Source organism: Pongo abelii, chromosome 5, assembly GCF_028885655.2.
Source record: "Pongo abelii isolate AG06213 chromosome 5, NHGRI_mPonAbe1-v2.0_pri, whole genome shotgun sequence".
In the NCBI taxonomy this organism is placed as follows: Eukaryota; Metazoa; Chordata; class Mammalia; order Primates; family Hominidae; genus Pongo; species Pongo abelii.
In genome coordinates, this window is record NC_071990.2 from 46376298 (window position 1) to 46392768 (window position 16471).

The following is a 16471-nucleotide window of genomic DNA, read 5'->3' on the forward strand; positions in this document are numbered from 1 at the left end:
GTTTCAGACTCTGCTGCCCGGTCTCAGCCAGCCCCGAGCTGGCGCCTTAGACGCTCGCCTGGCAGCTGCGCACTCTCGGAGCGCCCCGAGCGGCGCAGACAGGGAGGTTGGGGCTGTGCCCCGCGGCGCGGCGCCCGCCACTGCGCAGACGCCTCAGGAAGAGCTCGGCCTCGCCCCTCTTCCTCCAGGGTCCCCTTCCGCGCAACTTCCCACGAGTGCCAGGTGCCGCGAGCGCGGAGTTCCGCGCGTTGGAAAGAAGCGACGGCGGCGGCTGGTGAGTACGCGCCTCGCGCGCTCGGCGTTCTGGGGGGCAATGTCACCCTCTCCCCAGTCCACTAGGGGCTTTGAAAATAGAGATGGTGAGACCAGACCCTCTGACCCACTCTCCGCCACTACACGCACATCCCCTGGGGCGCGGCGGGGACGTCCACGAAGGGACTCAAAGAGCCAGGGAGGTGGCGGACCGAGGCGGAGGCCAGGAAGGGAAGAGGAAAGAAAATTTAGCAGGTGCTGGGGAAGGCAACCTGTGGTTAAGTGTGAAGGGAGGGAAGTCAGCTGAACGGTAGTGGAGGAACCTAAGGTGGATCTGGGGTAAAAATGAGGGGAGCTGGGGCGGGGTCGCCAGGCTTTTGGTTTTAAAGGAGAACCACCCATGGCATCGACATCTGTCTGTCTGAATATTAGATTAGAGTTTATGTTAATTATAGATAATGATATTTAAGAACTAATTTCCTAGAAAACAAGCCAACCAAACAATAAAAGGTACATTTAAGTGCCTTTTTAAAGGGCTGGATTAAAAGCACGTAAGGACTTAAAAACAATGCTTCCTTTTCTTCTCACAACCACCCTATGAGATCATAGCATTCCCATTTTACAGATGACGAAAGTCACGCTCGGAGAAGTGAAGGGACGCGTCCAACCAAGATTGTACAACTAGTGACAGGCAGATTCAGGTTTACACCAGATCTGACTCCAGAAGGGCTTTGCTTAATCAGGCAATCTGGTGGACCCAAGTCTGAAGGAAGATTTGCCAACTACTGTGAAATATCAACTGCTGGTTTCAGTATTATGATCTTCTATTTCTTCTTTTTTCCCCTCAGAGATTGTTTCAGTCTATTTTAAGGAAATTAAGAGGCCTGCTGCACTTGTGCATCTTCCCCCCACCTCCACTTAAATTAGTTACAGGATATAATTTGGAAGAAATTTTGATGAAAGGACAAGGAGTAATGGAGGGAGATATTTTACTATGTAGAAAGTAAGATAAGTGTTAAGTGTTTTGAAGATGCTAGAAAACTTTGTGTATGTTAGAAATTTTTGTGTATTTTACAAAATTGGAGAATAATTTAGAATCTTAAGATTTTTAAGACCAAGGAATGTTTTTAGGGAGTATATTTTTTTCCTTAGACTATAAGAAAGCAACTGATAATAATCTAAAGGTAACTGCCTTATTTATAGACACAGAATAAAGTTTTTAAAGGTGTATGAGAGTTTCATTGTATTACAGAGCAGATGACGTGCTAATAGTGACAAATATCTTTCACCATATCCTGTAACGGTTTGTACTCTCTTGACTTCAACGTGAGCTAAGAATGCCAGTGAGAGTTGACTGCATTCCATCCCAGAGAAATTAGAAGGTAGTTTGTCCCCTGAATTGAAGACTAACTCATACTTCCAGTTGTTGTGGGGATATTTGGTTGCAGTCCAGAGAGGTCTGCTTTTTTTCTTCTCTTTGACATCTTTTTGGTGTGAAAAATTACAGAATTTCTCTCAGTATTTTGTAATATAACAGTTTCATTCCCTGCAAACTTTATTTTCATTCCTTGGAAACTGCTTGAGAACTTCATTGTTGGTTTGTTTGTAGCTTAACACTCCCTATTAGAATGAGACAAAATGTGGTAGACATGGATCCAGCACTGCTAATAAAAGGTGTTCTATCAGGAAGAGTTCTGTTAATAGTTTGGAGATTATTACCAGACTTGTTAACTTGCTATTACTGGACTTGTAAACTTATTGAGGACATGAAATTAGTAAGAATACAGTAAAGCAACGATTGCTTTCTGAGCTCGGCTAATCATTGGACTTTAGCTTCATCATAAGCAAAGTATATGCGAGGAGATGAGACTAAATTATTCCTAATGTATTTTATAGTTTCACAATAATATTCTGCCTATCATAGTACAGTCTTGTTTTTTTCCCCAACAGCTTTATAACTAGAATGATAAAGGGAAACTAATTTTGAGGGCCTATTCTGTAACCTTTACACATCCTCATTTTACACACAAGGAAACAGAAGCCAAGAAAAGTTGGATCTACCCAAGATCACCCATCTACTGATTGTGAGCTCAGGTTCTGGGACCCTTCTGACTTCAGTCTATAGTCTTTCCACTTTGTCTGTACTACTAATCCTGAGGACAAGGGCTGGGACGCTTGCATCCCAGCAGTGTGCTGAGGGATTACTGAGCCACAGGATTAACAGCATGTGTTCCTGGAGCATCCTTTTAACTCAAGATTTGAGGAAGAAGCATTTTGATTTATGTTTTGTGGCACAGGACGGACACAGGTTTTTGGTCTGTTTTGCACATGGGAACTGGTATAAAACTTTCACATTAAAACACTCAAGTCTGTATTATGGAGTATAAAATTCACTTTTTTTTTTAGGTAAAATGAGATCAAAAATGTTTCCTGTTTTGTGGCAGGACATTTAAGATTACAATTTCACTTCCCTCTACTCTTTTTTAAAAAAATAATATTTTATTGAGATATAAATCACACACCATTCAATTCACTCATTTAAAGAGTACGGCTTTATGGAGCTGTGCAACTGTCATCAAAATCAATTTGAAAACATTTTCATAACCCCAAAAATAAACTTTATACCTACTGGCATTTACTACCCATTTCCCCCCCAACCCCTAGCCCTAGACAGTTACTATAGTTACTTTTAGTCTCTATACATTTCCCTGTTCTAGACATTTTATCTAAATGGAATCATACAATAAGTGATTTTTTGTGACTGCGTTCTTACATTTAGCATATTTATCCAGGTTATAAAATGTGTCAGCACTTCCTTTTTGTGTCAAATAATATTTTATTATATGGATATATTACATTTTATTTATCCATTCATAAGTTAGTGCACATTGAGATGTTTCCACTTGATCCTTACAAATAATGCTGCTGTGAACATTTGTGTACAAGTTTTTGTGTGGACATAGTTTTCATTTCTCTTGGGCACACACCTAATAGTAGAATTGCTGGGTTATATGGTAGCCCTATGTTTAACCCTTTGAAGACTGCCAGAATATTTTCCAAAGTGGCTGTACCATTTCACATTTCCAGTAGCAGTTGATAAAGGTTTCAATTTCTCTATCAACACTTGTTGTTATCTATTTTATTTACTCATCCTTCTGGGTGTGAAGTGGTACCTTATTGTGGGTTTGATTGCATTTCTCTGATGACTAATGCTGTTGAGCATCTTTTCATGTGCTAATTTGTCATCTGTGTCTTCTTTGGAGAAATATCTTTTTCAGCTCATGCTCATTTTTTAACTGGATTATCTGACTATTATTGAGTTGTAGCAATTCTTTATATAGTCTAGATACAAATCTCTTCAGAGATATGATTTGCAAATATTTTCTTCCATTCTCTGGGTTGTCTTTTCACTTTCTTGATGGTATCCTTTGAGGCACGAGACTTTTTAATTTTGAAGTCCAGTTTATTTCTCTTTTTTGGTCACTTGTGCTCTTGGTGTGGTATCTAAGAAGGCTCTGTTGAACCCAGGGTTACAAAACTTTACTCCTACATTTACTCCTACATTTTCTTTTGAGAGCTTTACAGTTTTAGCTATTAATCTAGGTCTGTGATCTACTTTGAATGAATTTTTGTGTATGGTATGAGGCAGGGCTCCAATTTCTTTTGCATGTGGATATCCAGTTGTCCCTCTACCATTTGTTGAATTGTCTTGGCACCCCTCTGCTCTTAGAGGTAAATCTACTGGAAAATTTTTAGACATACTATGATATTTAATTTGTAGTAATTTCTCTAACAGCTTAGCTTTAAAAATAATACATTATGGTGTATGAATCTCAAACACACTGTTACAAATATGTACTCATAAATTTATGAGTATTTTTCCCTGTGAGAAGATGCTATGCCACCTATTTGCTGATTTAAGTCTATTCTGTTATTTGGTGTTGTAGAACAAAATTGATTAAAGTGTAAAGCCTGTCCTTCTTTTTCCAGTTGACAGCCTGATTTATTATTTTGGTTATTTATGCTCCTGTTTTGATTATTATGTATTTGAAAAGTATAAGTTCTTTGTCCCCTAATACATGGCACATATATATATATTTATGTTATGGAATTAGTGATAGTAGATATTTGTTGAATGATTTTTTACAAAATGACCCAGGTGTCTGCTGAGCCAAGCTTCATATGTAGGAACTAATTTTAGGATATTCTGGAAATGCAAACTAACACTGAAGAGCTATTATAGGCCACCAAGATGAATGATGATTATACTTTACATGTTGTTGTAATACATTTCAGAAAGACCGTGACAATGAAGTATGGTGAATGGAAATTCAACTTGGCAGTTATTTCTGTATTTATTTCACAGTAATTTGCATGCAGGTTGGACCTGGATATTGGAGGGGCTTGAATGTGAGACTGAGGCACTTGGGCTTTTTGTATAGGCAAGGGGACCTTTTGAATATATTTTAAATTAAAGGAACATGAACAGAGCTGTGCCCAGAGAGACTGAGTAGGCAGCAGATGTGAGGTAAGAAAGTGGAAGGTGGTTGAGGTAGAAAGGTGAATTAAGAGACAAAAGTGCTCTGGACAAGAGGTATTGAGGACTAAAAAAAATATAGCAGTAGTAGAGATGGATGAGTAGCTGTTAAAAATGCTTGTTTCAAGTGTAGGTTTCTGGCCTCTACTGTGGGCTGACTGAATCAGAATCTCCTAGTTATAGTGACTTGACAGCTGCACTTTTAACAAGCTCCCTTCAGTGATTCTTATGTCTGATGTGCTGTATTAGATGATATGAAGATAGAATTGACTAGACTGGCAACTGATTGTATACTCAGGGGATCTCTTTGTGACTGAGAGAATGGTGAAGCTGTTTTAAAGGGTTGGGAACTAAGGAAGGGGGAAAAGATTTGGAGGTATAGAGAATGCATTCCATCTGACACATATCAGATTGGATTTGGCAGCAGAACAGCTGTGCAGTGGGATAGGACTGGTTGGGAATATAAAATAGTTACACAGGGAAAGAGCCAGAGCAGTAAATAGTGTTTTTCAAAAAGTAAATTTATGAGTATGTTTTCCCTGTGAGAAGATACTGTGCCACCTATTTGCTGATTTAAAAGTCTACTCTGTTATTGGAAAGAAACATTTGGATATGGGGAACTATACCCAGAGAGAAACCAGGGAATCTCCTCAATCCAAGCTTTCATGGAGACCTGCATGCTCTTGACAAAAGTTCTAAAATTGTAGCAGCCCACATGATATTGTCATCTGATTGAACCCAGTTAAAACTCTCTGAGGGAGGAGTTAAGTCATACATAAACACTGTGTTGGGGGCATAAAATATTGAATGAAAGGGGAAGTACCATTGTCTAGATTCTTGATAGCTGAAATTGCTGTGCTATGACTAGTGCTGTGTCTGTGGAAATACCCATATGCCTCCTCTACCACTCATTAGGTTTGTTACTCTGTCCTTTGGAGAGGTGGTTTTGTTACTCTGCATTATTTTGGGTTATTAGGGAGCACCAGGAACAAATGTTCCATGCACCACATTCAGAAGGCAACTTGTCTCAGATTAAAATAGTAGAGATTTTCTAGACCCCAAGATCCTCATAAATCAGATTCTGTGCCTTTGGTCTTCCTAATTTTAAGTCAGTTTTTAAGAGGATCACAGCCTCTGTCAGTAAGTATTTGACCACAAGTACGCAGATCCTCCAGGTGGCATGTTTGAAAGAAAGAGAGAAAGTGTTTCCAGTCTACTTGAGAGAACACACAATAAATGACTCCTGAACTTCATAATCATATTGGTTAACTTGCTGCTCTTCATACCTGGGACCTCAACATGCATACCTGTTACCATGTTCAGGGTCTTCTTAATCTGAAATAATGCATTCATTTGTTGCATTCTAACTGCAATCCCAGATCTTTGTAACTTTCACTAAAAGTTACTCTTAACTAATCTTAATTAGTTCTTTGACTTCACCAGAACCTCTAGTTGAAAAGCTTCTCTACTTCTTACTTATATCTGTCAGTTTCAGCTTAGATGCTGCAGCCCAAATTTCAGCTGCTCTTTAGTTAGCATCTTCAGCTTCCTTTGTCTTCCTTCAGTTTCTGGCAGAATCTCAAATCCAGGTAGGATCAGCTGCCTGTTTTGTTCATGCCTGTGCCATGTTTACTGAGTTGCTAGAGAAAACCAGTCAACTGTGTCACTATGAAAATTCATGACAGCTGTCAACATTGACTCCATTTCTACTGTTTACTCACACTTTCTCCCATCCTCCACATGAACTATTTCAGACATTCTGTTCCTCAAACCTCTGAACCTTTTACCATTCTACTGCCTCTCAATAATTAACCCTACCTCCGGCACCTCTCTTCACCTCCAGCCCTCAAATCTGTCAGCTCCCCTGCCTTTGCTCCTTCTCTCCTGTTACAATGGAAGAGGCATCCTGTCCATCTAAAGTGAAGCATTTTACCTAAATCACATGTCCTATTTTCTTAGAGACCAAAGAAGATAGAGACCGAAGGCAGGGAGATTTATTAGGGAAAAGCTGTTTTTGTCATCAGTGAACTGATTTTTAAAAAAGAACAAAAAATCAGAGATAGCTTTAAGCCTAGGGTATTAGTGAAAATAGTTGTTGATAGCTAAAAGGAAGTTTAAGAGGGATGTGGTAATAAAACTCATTTCAATAGCTATTGGATTTCTTCGTAAGTTGCTGGAGCATCCATGTCCCTGTAGGCTTTGCATGTTTGTTAATCAACTTCATGTGACTATTGGGGCACATACAGACTGATGGGGGCTTTTTTCTCAATAGCATTTATTTCTTATTCCCCCTTTTTTATAGCAATATTTTCAACAAGAACTGGCAATAAGCCAATATGGTAGAATTTCCACCAATTATTTCTGTGGGTTAAAGAAACTATAAAGTACAATTTATTAAACTGGAAAAATAATCATCATCTCTGGAGCCTCTGAAAGCTTGGCATTAACGTTATGTTATACAAAAGAATCATTTTAGTGTCTGCATCTATTTTTATGAAACCTTTAGAAGAATTTCTAATGCAGCAAATGAGCTGACAGCCTAGAAGGAGTATTGATGTGGAGTATAAAAATGGCCCATATGAAGGATAGAGTAGGGCATATATATAAATAGGAAATTGGACAAGTAAAGACAATTTTTTTTTCCAATTTTAGCTTTTAGTTATTTTTAAATAAATGGTATTATTTAAGTTAATGTAGGTAAAGCTGGCATATAAATGTTGGTTCTCTCCTCCTGTGGGCTAAAATTCCAAAACTTAACCCAAATGAAATAGAATTACTACTTATGAATTGTGTTTTTACATTTTAGGAACCCTGATTGCTGTCCTTCAACGTGTTCATTATGAAGTTATTAGTAATACTTTTGTTTTCTGGACTTATAACTGGTTTTAGAAGTGACTCTTCCTCTAGTTTGCCACCTAAGTTACTACTAGTATCCTTTGATGGATTCAGAGCTGATTATCTGAATAACTATGAATTTCCTCATCTCCAGAATTTTATCAAAGAAGGTGTTTTGGTAGAGCATGTTAAAAATGTTTTTATCACAAAAACGTTTCCAAACCACTACAGTATTGTGACAGGCTTGTATGAAGAAAGCCATGGCATTGTGGCTAATTCCATGTATGATGCAGTCACAAAGAAACACTTTTCTGACTCTAATGACAAGGATCCTTTTTGGTGGAATGAGGCAGTACCTATTTGGGTGACCAATCAGCTTCAGGAAAACAGATCGAGTGCTGCTGCTATGTGGCCTGGTACTGATGTACCCATTCACAATACCATCTCTTCCTATTTTATGAATTACAACTCCTCAGTGTCATTTGAGGAAAGACTAAATAATATTACTATGTGGCTAAACAATTCGAACCCACCAGTCACCTTTGCAACACTATATTGGGAAGAACCAGATGCAAGTGGCCACAAATACGGACCTGAAGATAAAGAAAACATGAGCAGAGTGTTGAAAAAAATAGATGATCTTATTGGTGACTTAGTCCAAAAACTCAAGATGTTAGGGCTATGGGAAAATCTTAATGTGATCATTACAAGTGATCATGGGATGACCCAGTGTTCTCAGGACAGACTGATAAACTTGGATGTCTGCATCGATCATTCATACTACACTCTTATAGATTTGAGCCCAGTTGCTGCAATACTTCCCAAAATAAGTAAGTAAACATTCAGCTGAGTGGTACTATTATTTGAATGGGGCAATTGATTGAGGGGGTGGGTTGTATAAAAGAATGAAGCTCTAGCTTTTTGTAGTTTAGAACCGTATACTCAGAGTGGGATTATATGTTTTTTTCCTCTTATTTACAAGTTGAGAGCAGTTGGCCTATGGTTTAGTTATATGGCTTATGGTTTAGTTTCAAAGTGAGTATTTCTTTGCTTTTGATATATCTAATTATTTGCACTAGAAAAAGGAAATTTTTATCCTTAAACGTCTTAGATTTTAGTGTGTGATATTTAGTGGTGACAGTGTGAGGTCCTGATCATAGAAGTAGTAGTTAGTAGTAACATGTAATTAGTTTATGTTTACTTAGAAAGATACACCTGAAAAATGTCCCCTTTCTATAAAAGTCCACCATGGTAATCCACAAAGTGAAACAGATTTGTTAATGTTTGAGAAAGGTGTGTGTTTGTGTGTATCAGTCCCCAACACTGTCACATTATTATTGCTCTGTTTTTTTAAGACGTGATTTAATAGATGACATCATCTATAATTTACTTCCAGTTATTCTAGTTAGACATATTTTTTCCTTATCAATTATAACTTGTTTCCTTTGCTGTTTCCTTTTTTTTCTCAGATAGAACAGAGGTTTATAACAGACTGAAAAACTGTAGCTCTCATATGAATGTTTATCTCAAAGAAGACATTCCCAACAGATTTTATTACCAACATAATGATCGAATTCAGCCCATTATTTTGGTTGCCGATGAAGGCTGGACAATTGTGCTAAATGAATCATCACAAAAATGTAAGTATTTAGTTGAGATATTTCTGTTGTATCCTAGGAACAAATCATACCTTGTGATACTGTTGTGTTAAGAGGGTACTTCGATTTAAAGAAGTTCACACAAAATAATTAGTTCAATTTTCAACCAGATAATCCCCAGGTCTTCATTTAATAGCAATTTACAGTAATCACAATTTCACCTTTAAATTAGAAAGTAAATTTAAGAGTGAAGGCATAGTCCTACTTTCTTTCCAAAACTGCAATTACTGTCAGTAATTTTCAAGATTCATTCTCTTGATTTATACAAAATAGAGAAGTAAAGAAACAGTAAAAGGGGAGAGATTAGCTAATCCTTGTTCTTGTGTGTGTTAAAAAAAAATTTGTCTGAGTAACCGTAAGTCTTCCCCAATAACAAAATAATTTACCTGAATGCTACAGCTATTTAGAACACTGGGCAAGAACCAGGAAGTAACCAAACAAATCCACCAAGTGAACAAAATAGATACATCAAAATCTCTCCTAAAAATATATATAGGGGAGAAAATGTATAGGGGAGAGTTACAGGCTTGCCTCAAACTGAAGCTTATTTATCCATATTTCATATTCAATTCAAATGCTTTTTTTAAATCTAATTTTGTGGTCTATAGTAGGGGTCAGCAAACGTTTTTAGTAAAGGGCCAGATAGAAAATAGTTTAGGCTTTGTGGGCCAGCTGGTCTCTGTCTCAGCTACTCACCTCTGCCTTTATTGTGTGAAAGTAGCCATAGACAACCTGTAAACAAATTGAAGTGGTGTGCTTCAGTGAAACTCTGTTTACAAAAAGGATGGAGGGCTAACCTTCGCTATGGGCTGTAGTTTACAGTTCCCTGATACATCGCAATTTAGAAGTATCAGGCAAGCATAGGACAGACTCAGGATCAATGAAGTTTGTATATTATTTACATCAATGTTATGTTGCATATTCGTTGTTGACAACTGAAAGTATAGAAAAGCATAGGAAAGAGAACAAAAACTATCCGTAATCCCTCAGTACGGATTTATAGGCAAATGTTAATTGTGGGCATTTCCCCCCATCCAATCTTTTTTCTTATATATGTGTGTGTGTGTGTGTGTGTGTGTGTGTGTGTGTGTGTTTTAATATTATTGAAATCTTACTATCTATATATTCTGCTTTTTGTCATATTGGTTATTTTTATGATGAAATATTTCAAACATACCTCCAAAGAATAATATAACAAATATCAGTATACTCATCACCCAGTCACCCGTACTTAATATGAAAGTGGGAGCTTATTAAATACAACTGGTGTATGTTAAATGGCAACATTTGTTAAAATAAAGCTAAAAATTGGGAATTTATTATTGGAGTTGTATTAGGGACTATCATGCTTTTCTTTAAGTCTAACTTTTACTGGGATAGAGTCACCAGATTAGACAACACATTCAATGCAAGATCCCTCCTGTAACAATTGAGATAGGTTAATCTGCAGATTTTCTTTTTCTCCATTTGTTGGCCTTACTCACTTCTGCTCTTCCCAGTTACACAGAACCCTCAGCCTGACCACTGTCCTTATAACTGGTACTGTTTGCAGTGAGCTTTTGCAAACAGTGCTGAGATTGACAGGTGAAGTAATTGGTACTAGGGCTGAAACATAAATACGTCAGGTTGACAAGTGGTGGTAAAGTCTGTGGGTATGACCAGTTGGGAAAAGGGGCATGTGTGTGTGTTTGTGTGTGTGTATGTGAGAGAGAGAGAGAGAGGGAAATAGGGAACATAGCTGAGTTGAGGAAATAGAAATTTTTATTTCTAGTCCGTTTCTGAAAGAATTGAATGTTTATATACTAGAAGCAAGTTATTTTGACCTAAAAAGTCTGATCTTATTGACTGATGTTGTTTTGTTCTTTTTCAGTAGGTGACCATGGTTATGATAATTCTTTGCCTAGTATGCATCCATTTCTAGCTGCCCACGGACCTGCATTTCACAAAGGCTACAAGCATAGCACAATTAACATTGTGGATATTTATCCAATGATGTGCCACATCCTGGGATTAAAACCACATCCCAATAATGGGACCTTTGGTCATACTAAGTGCTTGTTAGTTGACCAGTGGTGCATTAATCTCCCAGAAGCCATCGCGATTGTTATCGGTTCACTCTTGGTGTTAACCATGCTAACATGCCTCATAATAATCATGCAGAATAGACTTTCTGTACCTCGTCCATTTTCTCGACTTCAGCTACAAGAAGATGATGATGATCCTTTAATTGGGTGACATGTGCTAGGGCTTATACAAAGTGTCTTTGATTAATCACAAAACTAAGAATACATCCAAAGAATAGTGTTGTAACTATGAAAAAATACTTTGAAAGACAAAGAACTTAGACTAAGCATGTTAAAATTATTATTTTGTTTTCCTTGTGTTTTGTTTTGGTGCATTTGCTAATAAGATAATGCTGACCATAGTAAAATTGTTAGTAAATCATTAGGTAACATCTTCTGGTAGGAAATCACTAGGTAACATCAATCCTAACTAGAAATACTAAAAATGGCTTTTGAGAAAAATACTTCCTGTGCTTGTATTTTGCAATGAAGATGTGATACATCTTTAAATGAAAATATACCAAAATTTAGTAGGCATGTTTTTCTAATAAATTTATATATTTGTAAAGAAAACAACAGAAATCTTTATGCAATTTGTGAATTTTGTATATTTGGGAGGAAAAGCTTCCTATATTTTTATATTTACCTTTAATTAGTTTGTATCTCAAGTACCCTCTTGAGGTAGGAAATGCTCTGTGATGGTAAATAAAATTGGAGCAGACAGAAAAGATATAGCAAATAAAGAAATATTTTAAGGAAACCTGTTTGAAGAAAAACAAAGACCATTTGATAAAAGGCTGAGTTGTCACCATTATGTCTTAAGCTGTTAGTCTTAAAGATTATTGTTAAAAAATTCAGAAGAAAAGACAAGTGCTTTTCTCTCTATCTATGCTTAATGCCTTTATGTAGGTTACTTAGTTGTTTGCGTGTGCCTGTGCAAGTGTGTTTGTGTGTGGTTGTGTGGACATTATGTGATTTACTATATAAGGAGGTCAGAGATGGACTGTGGCCAGGCTTCCACATTCCTGAAGCACACAGATCTCAGGAAAGGTTATTTTTGCACTTCATATCTGTTTACTTTCTCCTAACTCACAAGTTAAAATCATAACTTAATTTCATTAACTTTTATCATTTAACTCTCTCATGTTTGTTGTAACCTGAGGTATCCAAATGCTGCAGAAAAATTTATGACCCAAATACAAATCTCAATTTGACTGGGACAGAATGAGGAATGGAGATTTTTGTATTTATCTTTGGGACTTTATGCCTTACTTTTTAGGCTATAGTACAGTTAAGAAATTTTAAACAAAATTTAGTATCTTTTGGTCTTTCACACCATTCGTATGTTAAGTGGCAGAATAGCCTTAGTGCTACCTCCACTTTTTTCTCCAGTATTTGCATCACAGAAATAATCCCTCTGTTTAACATGTTTGTTCAGAGCCAAGGGTTTATTGTGAAGAACTGTCATCCTGCCTTTGCTAGCTGGTACCTTCTAGTAATCAAAATTAATATGAAGAAACTAGGTTGTGACAGACTAGATTACATTTAATAGGGGAAAAATTGGGCTCAAGAACCATTCATCGGTACGTGAGACAAGTAGTTAATAGTATGATCTTTAAAGTTTTGACAATATAAAATAAACTTGGTAACTGTTTTACAAATTTAAAAGTATAATAAATATGCAGCCCAGTTAAATATTGATTATCTGTGATGGTAAAGAACAACAGTGGTGCCAGTCATCAAACATACAGTGCATCCTATTGGGTCACTGCTAATTTGTTGAGCCTGGTATTTGCTGCCTATTGTATTTGGGGTTGTTGAGAGGCATTTTCAAACCCTGTATAAATAATCCATGTTGTTGGTCATAAGTTGACTGTATTAAGAACAGTAAAATAAATGAAATAAAAACCAATAATACTAATTTTGCTTTAAAAAAAATTCTAATTTTTTTCACATAAAACAATTATCCTAAAGGTTAATAGTTGATCTAAACAGAATAATAGAAAAATTCTACTTTAATTTCCATTAAAAAACGAATAGCATTGACACATTTAAAGCTTTTCATTTAAAGTAGTGGGTGTTTTTGAAGTATCTAAAATAGTAGCAGAATATTTTATACTTGGTCCTTGCAATGGTGTGAGTTTTAATGATTGCATTAGCGTGATTGGTGGTTATGAGTTTCAGAAATCTATACTTGGCATCCAACTCATGAGTGGATTTTATATAGGATGGAACAGGAAGGGATGTCCTGTCAGTATCTTAACCCTTTCAACAAGACATTTACCTATTTGTCTTTCCTTACATTCTCAAAATATTAACTTGAATTGTAAATTAAGCAAAAATTTAAAAAGTATATGTTGATGGGACAAGAAGAATAGTATTTATTTAATAAAACATATATTATATTGAACTATGTGTTAATTCATTTGTATCTTTTAAAAAATTATCACTGTTAAAGCCTTTGACTCCTTTAGTACACTGAGAAAAATCTTATAGTAAAACTAGTCTTTACATTAAGGTTTTGGTGTGTATTTTGTTAAATAACTAATATGCTGCTTTATTTTCTGGGTGTAGAAAGTATTTGGCTCTAGGAAACATTTACTTGTTTGTAAAAACAATACCCCAAGGTAATAGGAAAGGTTTGAATTAAGTGTTTTTAATTCAGTCAGTGAATTCAGAATAAGTACATTCATGTATAACGTAGGAACAGTTCTGCTGCTGTTATTTATATGCAGTTCTTCTGGTAAATAGCAATAGAATAAAACATATTTCAATGTTTGTGTATAGGTTTTGTATTATTATTCCACTAGGTATGGCATAATAATTTATAGATAAATTCTTGTAACATTAAAGGATTAAAATGTTTTTACATTGTTTTTGGGTGTCTCCTTCTTGTGCCCATATCTGATAAGCTTTATGGATGATTGCATTTAATTCCTTTTATTTGGAGGGTTTTACTTCCTTGTTAACACATAAAGTTATAAATGAAGGACAAGGAGGAGATGGAAAATGTATATTTATTGTCAATTCTTAAAATAGTGTGTAAATAAAATAACATCAGTGTGCTTTAAAGAAATGTGTATGTAGTGCCTTAATTTAAATTAAAATATTTTTGACTGTTATTTGAATTCAGAATTAATGACTTTGTTCATGATTTTAAAAATGTGTGTGAATAAAATCTACCAAAACATTCTTACTGTAATTATTAAATATAAAGTTCAGTGTCACTGGTGATTTTTACATTTGTTACCTTCTTGCAAAATATACTTACTGTGCTAGATGTTGACATGACTTAGTAATATTATAGAAGCCCACATAGGTATTTATTAGGATTTTTTAACTCTTTAACAAAAAGTTTAAAACAGTATATAAGTATACAATCCAGCATAAGGACATTATTGGAAAGAAAGCCAAGATAAGTTTTATAGAGCCTCCAGAGCTATAATTTATTGGCTTGTGGTAGAAGAGAAGAGGTTTGAAAAAAACTGATTATAAAATAGTGGGAATGGTAGGGGAAGCATTATAATGTTTGAACTTTGTTTTGTACATAGCCTTAGGTATTTAATGACTTGTCCAATTGAATATATAGATTCAAGAAGTCTCCTTCCATTAGAGCAGTGATTAATTCATTTCCTATTTTTGTATTAAGAGAACACTGCTAAGAATTGTAGGAAAACAAAAAATAAATGGAACATTTTTTACTTTGAAAGAGAATTATTTCAAAAGTGGTAAAACTTTATTTATACCAACAAATTACCTATGTGTACTCATGGGTTAACTCTTGCTGCTGAGAGCCTTGTATCCAGAATCATTTTCCAGACCCTGTGCTTCCTGAGGTTCAGAGGCTAATTTTGCCTCTTCCTCCAACTCCCAGCCTCCTTAGTGCCTATGTTTGGTTATTATTACATCCTTCTCACCCCATCCTCCACTAGTGTACTCACACACACATTCACAACCATTGCTTGAAAGAATACGTGAGAATCTAAATGATCCAATTGGGCTCTGGAGTCCTGTAACAGACATGCTGATCACAACATATATATGTGTATGTGTGTATGTAAGTATATGTGTAAGTGTATATATATATGTGTGTGTGTGTGTATATATACTAATATATATGCACAGGCACACGTGTGTATATATATAGTTCTATATTCTTATGTAATAAGTATGTGTATATGTTGAAATGACTAGATCCTCTTGACTCCTGTCCCATGGTCAAAATTACCTGGGAGGTAAAAGCAGAGTCTATATCTAAAGAGTAAGCCAAACTGCTATGCAGGCTTTCTGTGTCTACGTATCTTTTTTTTATCCTTTTGACCTCTGAAATCTCATTTCCACCGTCAATACACAACCTAGCGAGCTCTTCCACTGACAGCTCCATGATGATGATTTACAGACATGTGTCTCCAGTCTAGACCTTCCTCTTCTGTTAAAGATACAAATTGCTATTAATTTAATCAGCATTACATTCATATCAACCATGCTCAATCTCACTTTCGTAGGCGGGTGGTGGAAAGAAGCAATAGAAATTAACCCCAAAACAAATCTAGAAAATTTCACTATATAAATAACCATTTTATAAAGGGGCTTCTATAGGTTAGACAGAGTACTATTGATTTACAAAATGTTTGAAATATCCGCTGAGGAGAGTGAATGTTTTTTACACTCAAAATTTCTGTGAAGATTCTCCCTCACTCTCTCTTTTTTTGTAATCTTAAAAAGACATGTTGGGTTCTGTATCCAGTGAGGTAGACTGTGTGATTCAAACCGATGCTCTTACTGAGGACTAGAAAATCTGGACGAATAAAAGATTTGTGCTTATGCATTGAGGAATTTCCAAGAAAGTGAAGAATGAAGAGGCTAGGATTTAGAAGGAAAAAAAAAACAAACCCATAAACATGAGTCCCTAATGGCATCTATGAATTGCGGAAGAGGCAGCTGAAGGGCTGAGAAGCTAACCTAATCAAAAGAGACTAGGAGGGGGTAGTTGAAGGGGAGAAGGCACAGATGTAAATATATCTATTAAAATCATGCATCTGCACTATTTGACACAAATTTGAAAATATAAATGAATAATTTCCTAGGAAAAAAATATTATTGGATAAAACTGACTCCAGTAGAGA

At 36.0% G+C, this 16471-nt stretch overlaps 1 protein-coding gene across 2 annotated transcripts; it reads left to right on the forward strand.

Annotated features, from left to right (window-relative positions):
* The first annotated feature begins 53 nt into the window (after positions 1 to 53).
* ENPP4 (ectonucleotide pyrophosphatase/phosphodiesterase 4) lies at positions 54 to 14572 on the forward strand. Of its 2 annotated transcripts, none has more exons than XM_009241928.3 (4): positions 54 to 274; positions 7596 to 8454; positions 9094 to 9264; positions 11153 to 14572. In XM_009241928.3, the coding sequence occupies exons 2-4, from the start codon at positions 7629 to 7631 to the stop codon at positions 11515 to 11517; spliced, it is 1362 nt and encodes a 453-aa protein (XP_009240203.1). In that variant the 5' UTR covers positions 54 to 274; positions 7596 to 7628; the 3' UTR covers positions 11518 to 14572.
* Positions 14573 to 16471: the final 1899 nt, after the last annotated feature.

Excerpts from the sequence above, each read along its gene's own strand:
- ENPP4 (XM_009241928.3), top strand. The coding sequence starts at position 7,629 with ATGAAGTTATTAGTAATACTTTTGTTTTCTGGACTTATAACTGGTTTT. Across the intron at positions 8,455-9,093 it reads TGCAATACTTCCCAAAATAA|ATAGAACAGAGGTTTATAAC; the intron begins GTAAGTAAACAT and ends TTTTTTTCTCAG. Across the intron at positions 9,265-11,152 it reads AAATGAATCATCACAAAAAT|TAGGTGACCATGGTTATGAT; the intron begins GTAAGTATTTAG and ends GTTCTTTTTCAG.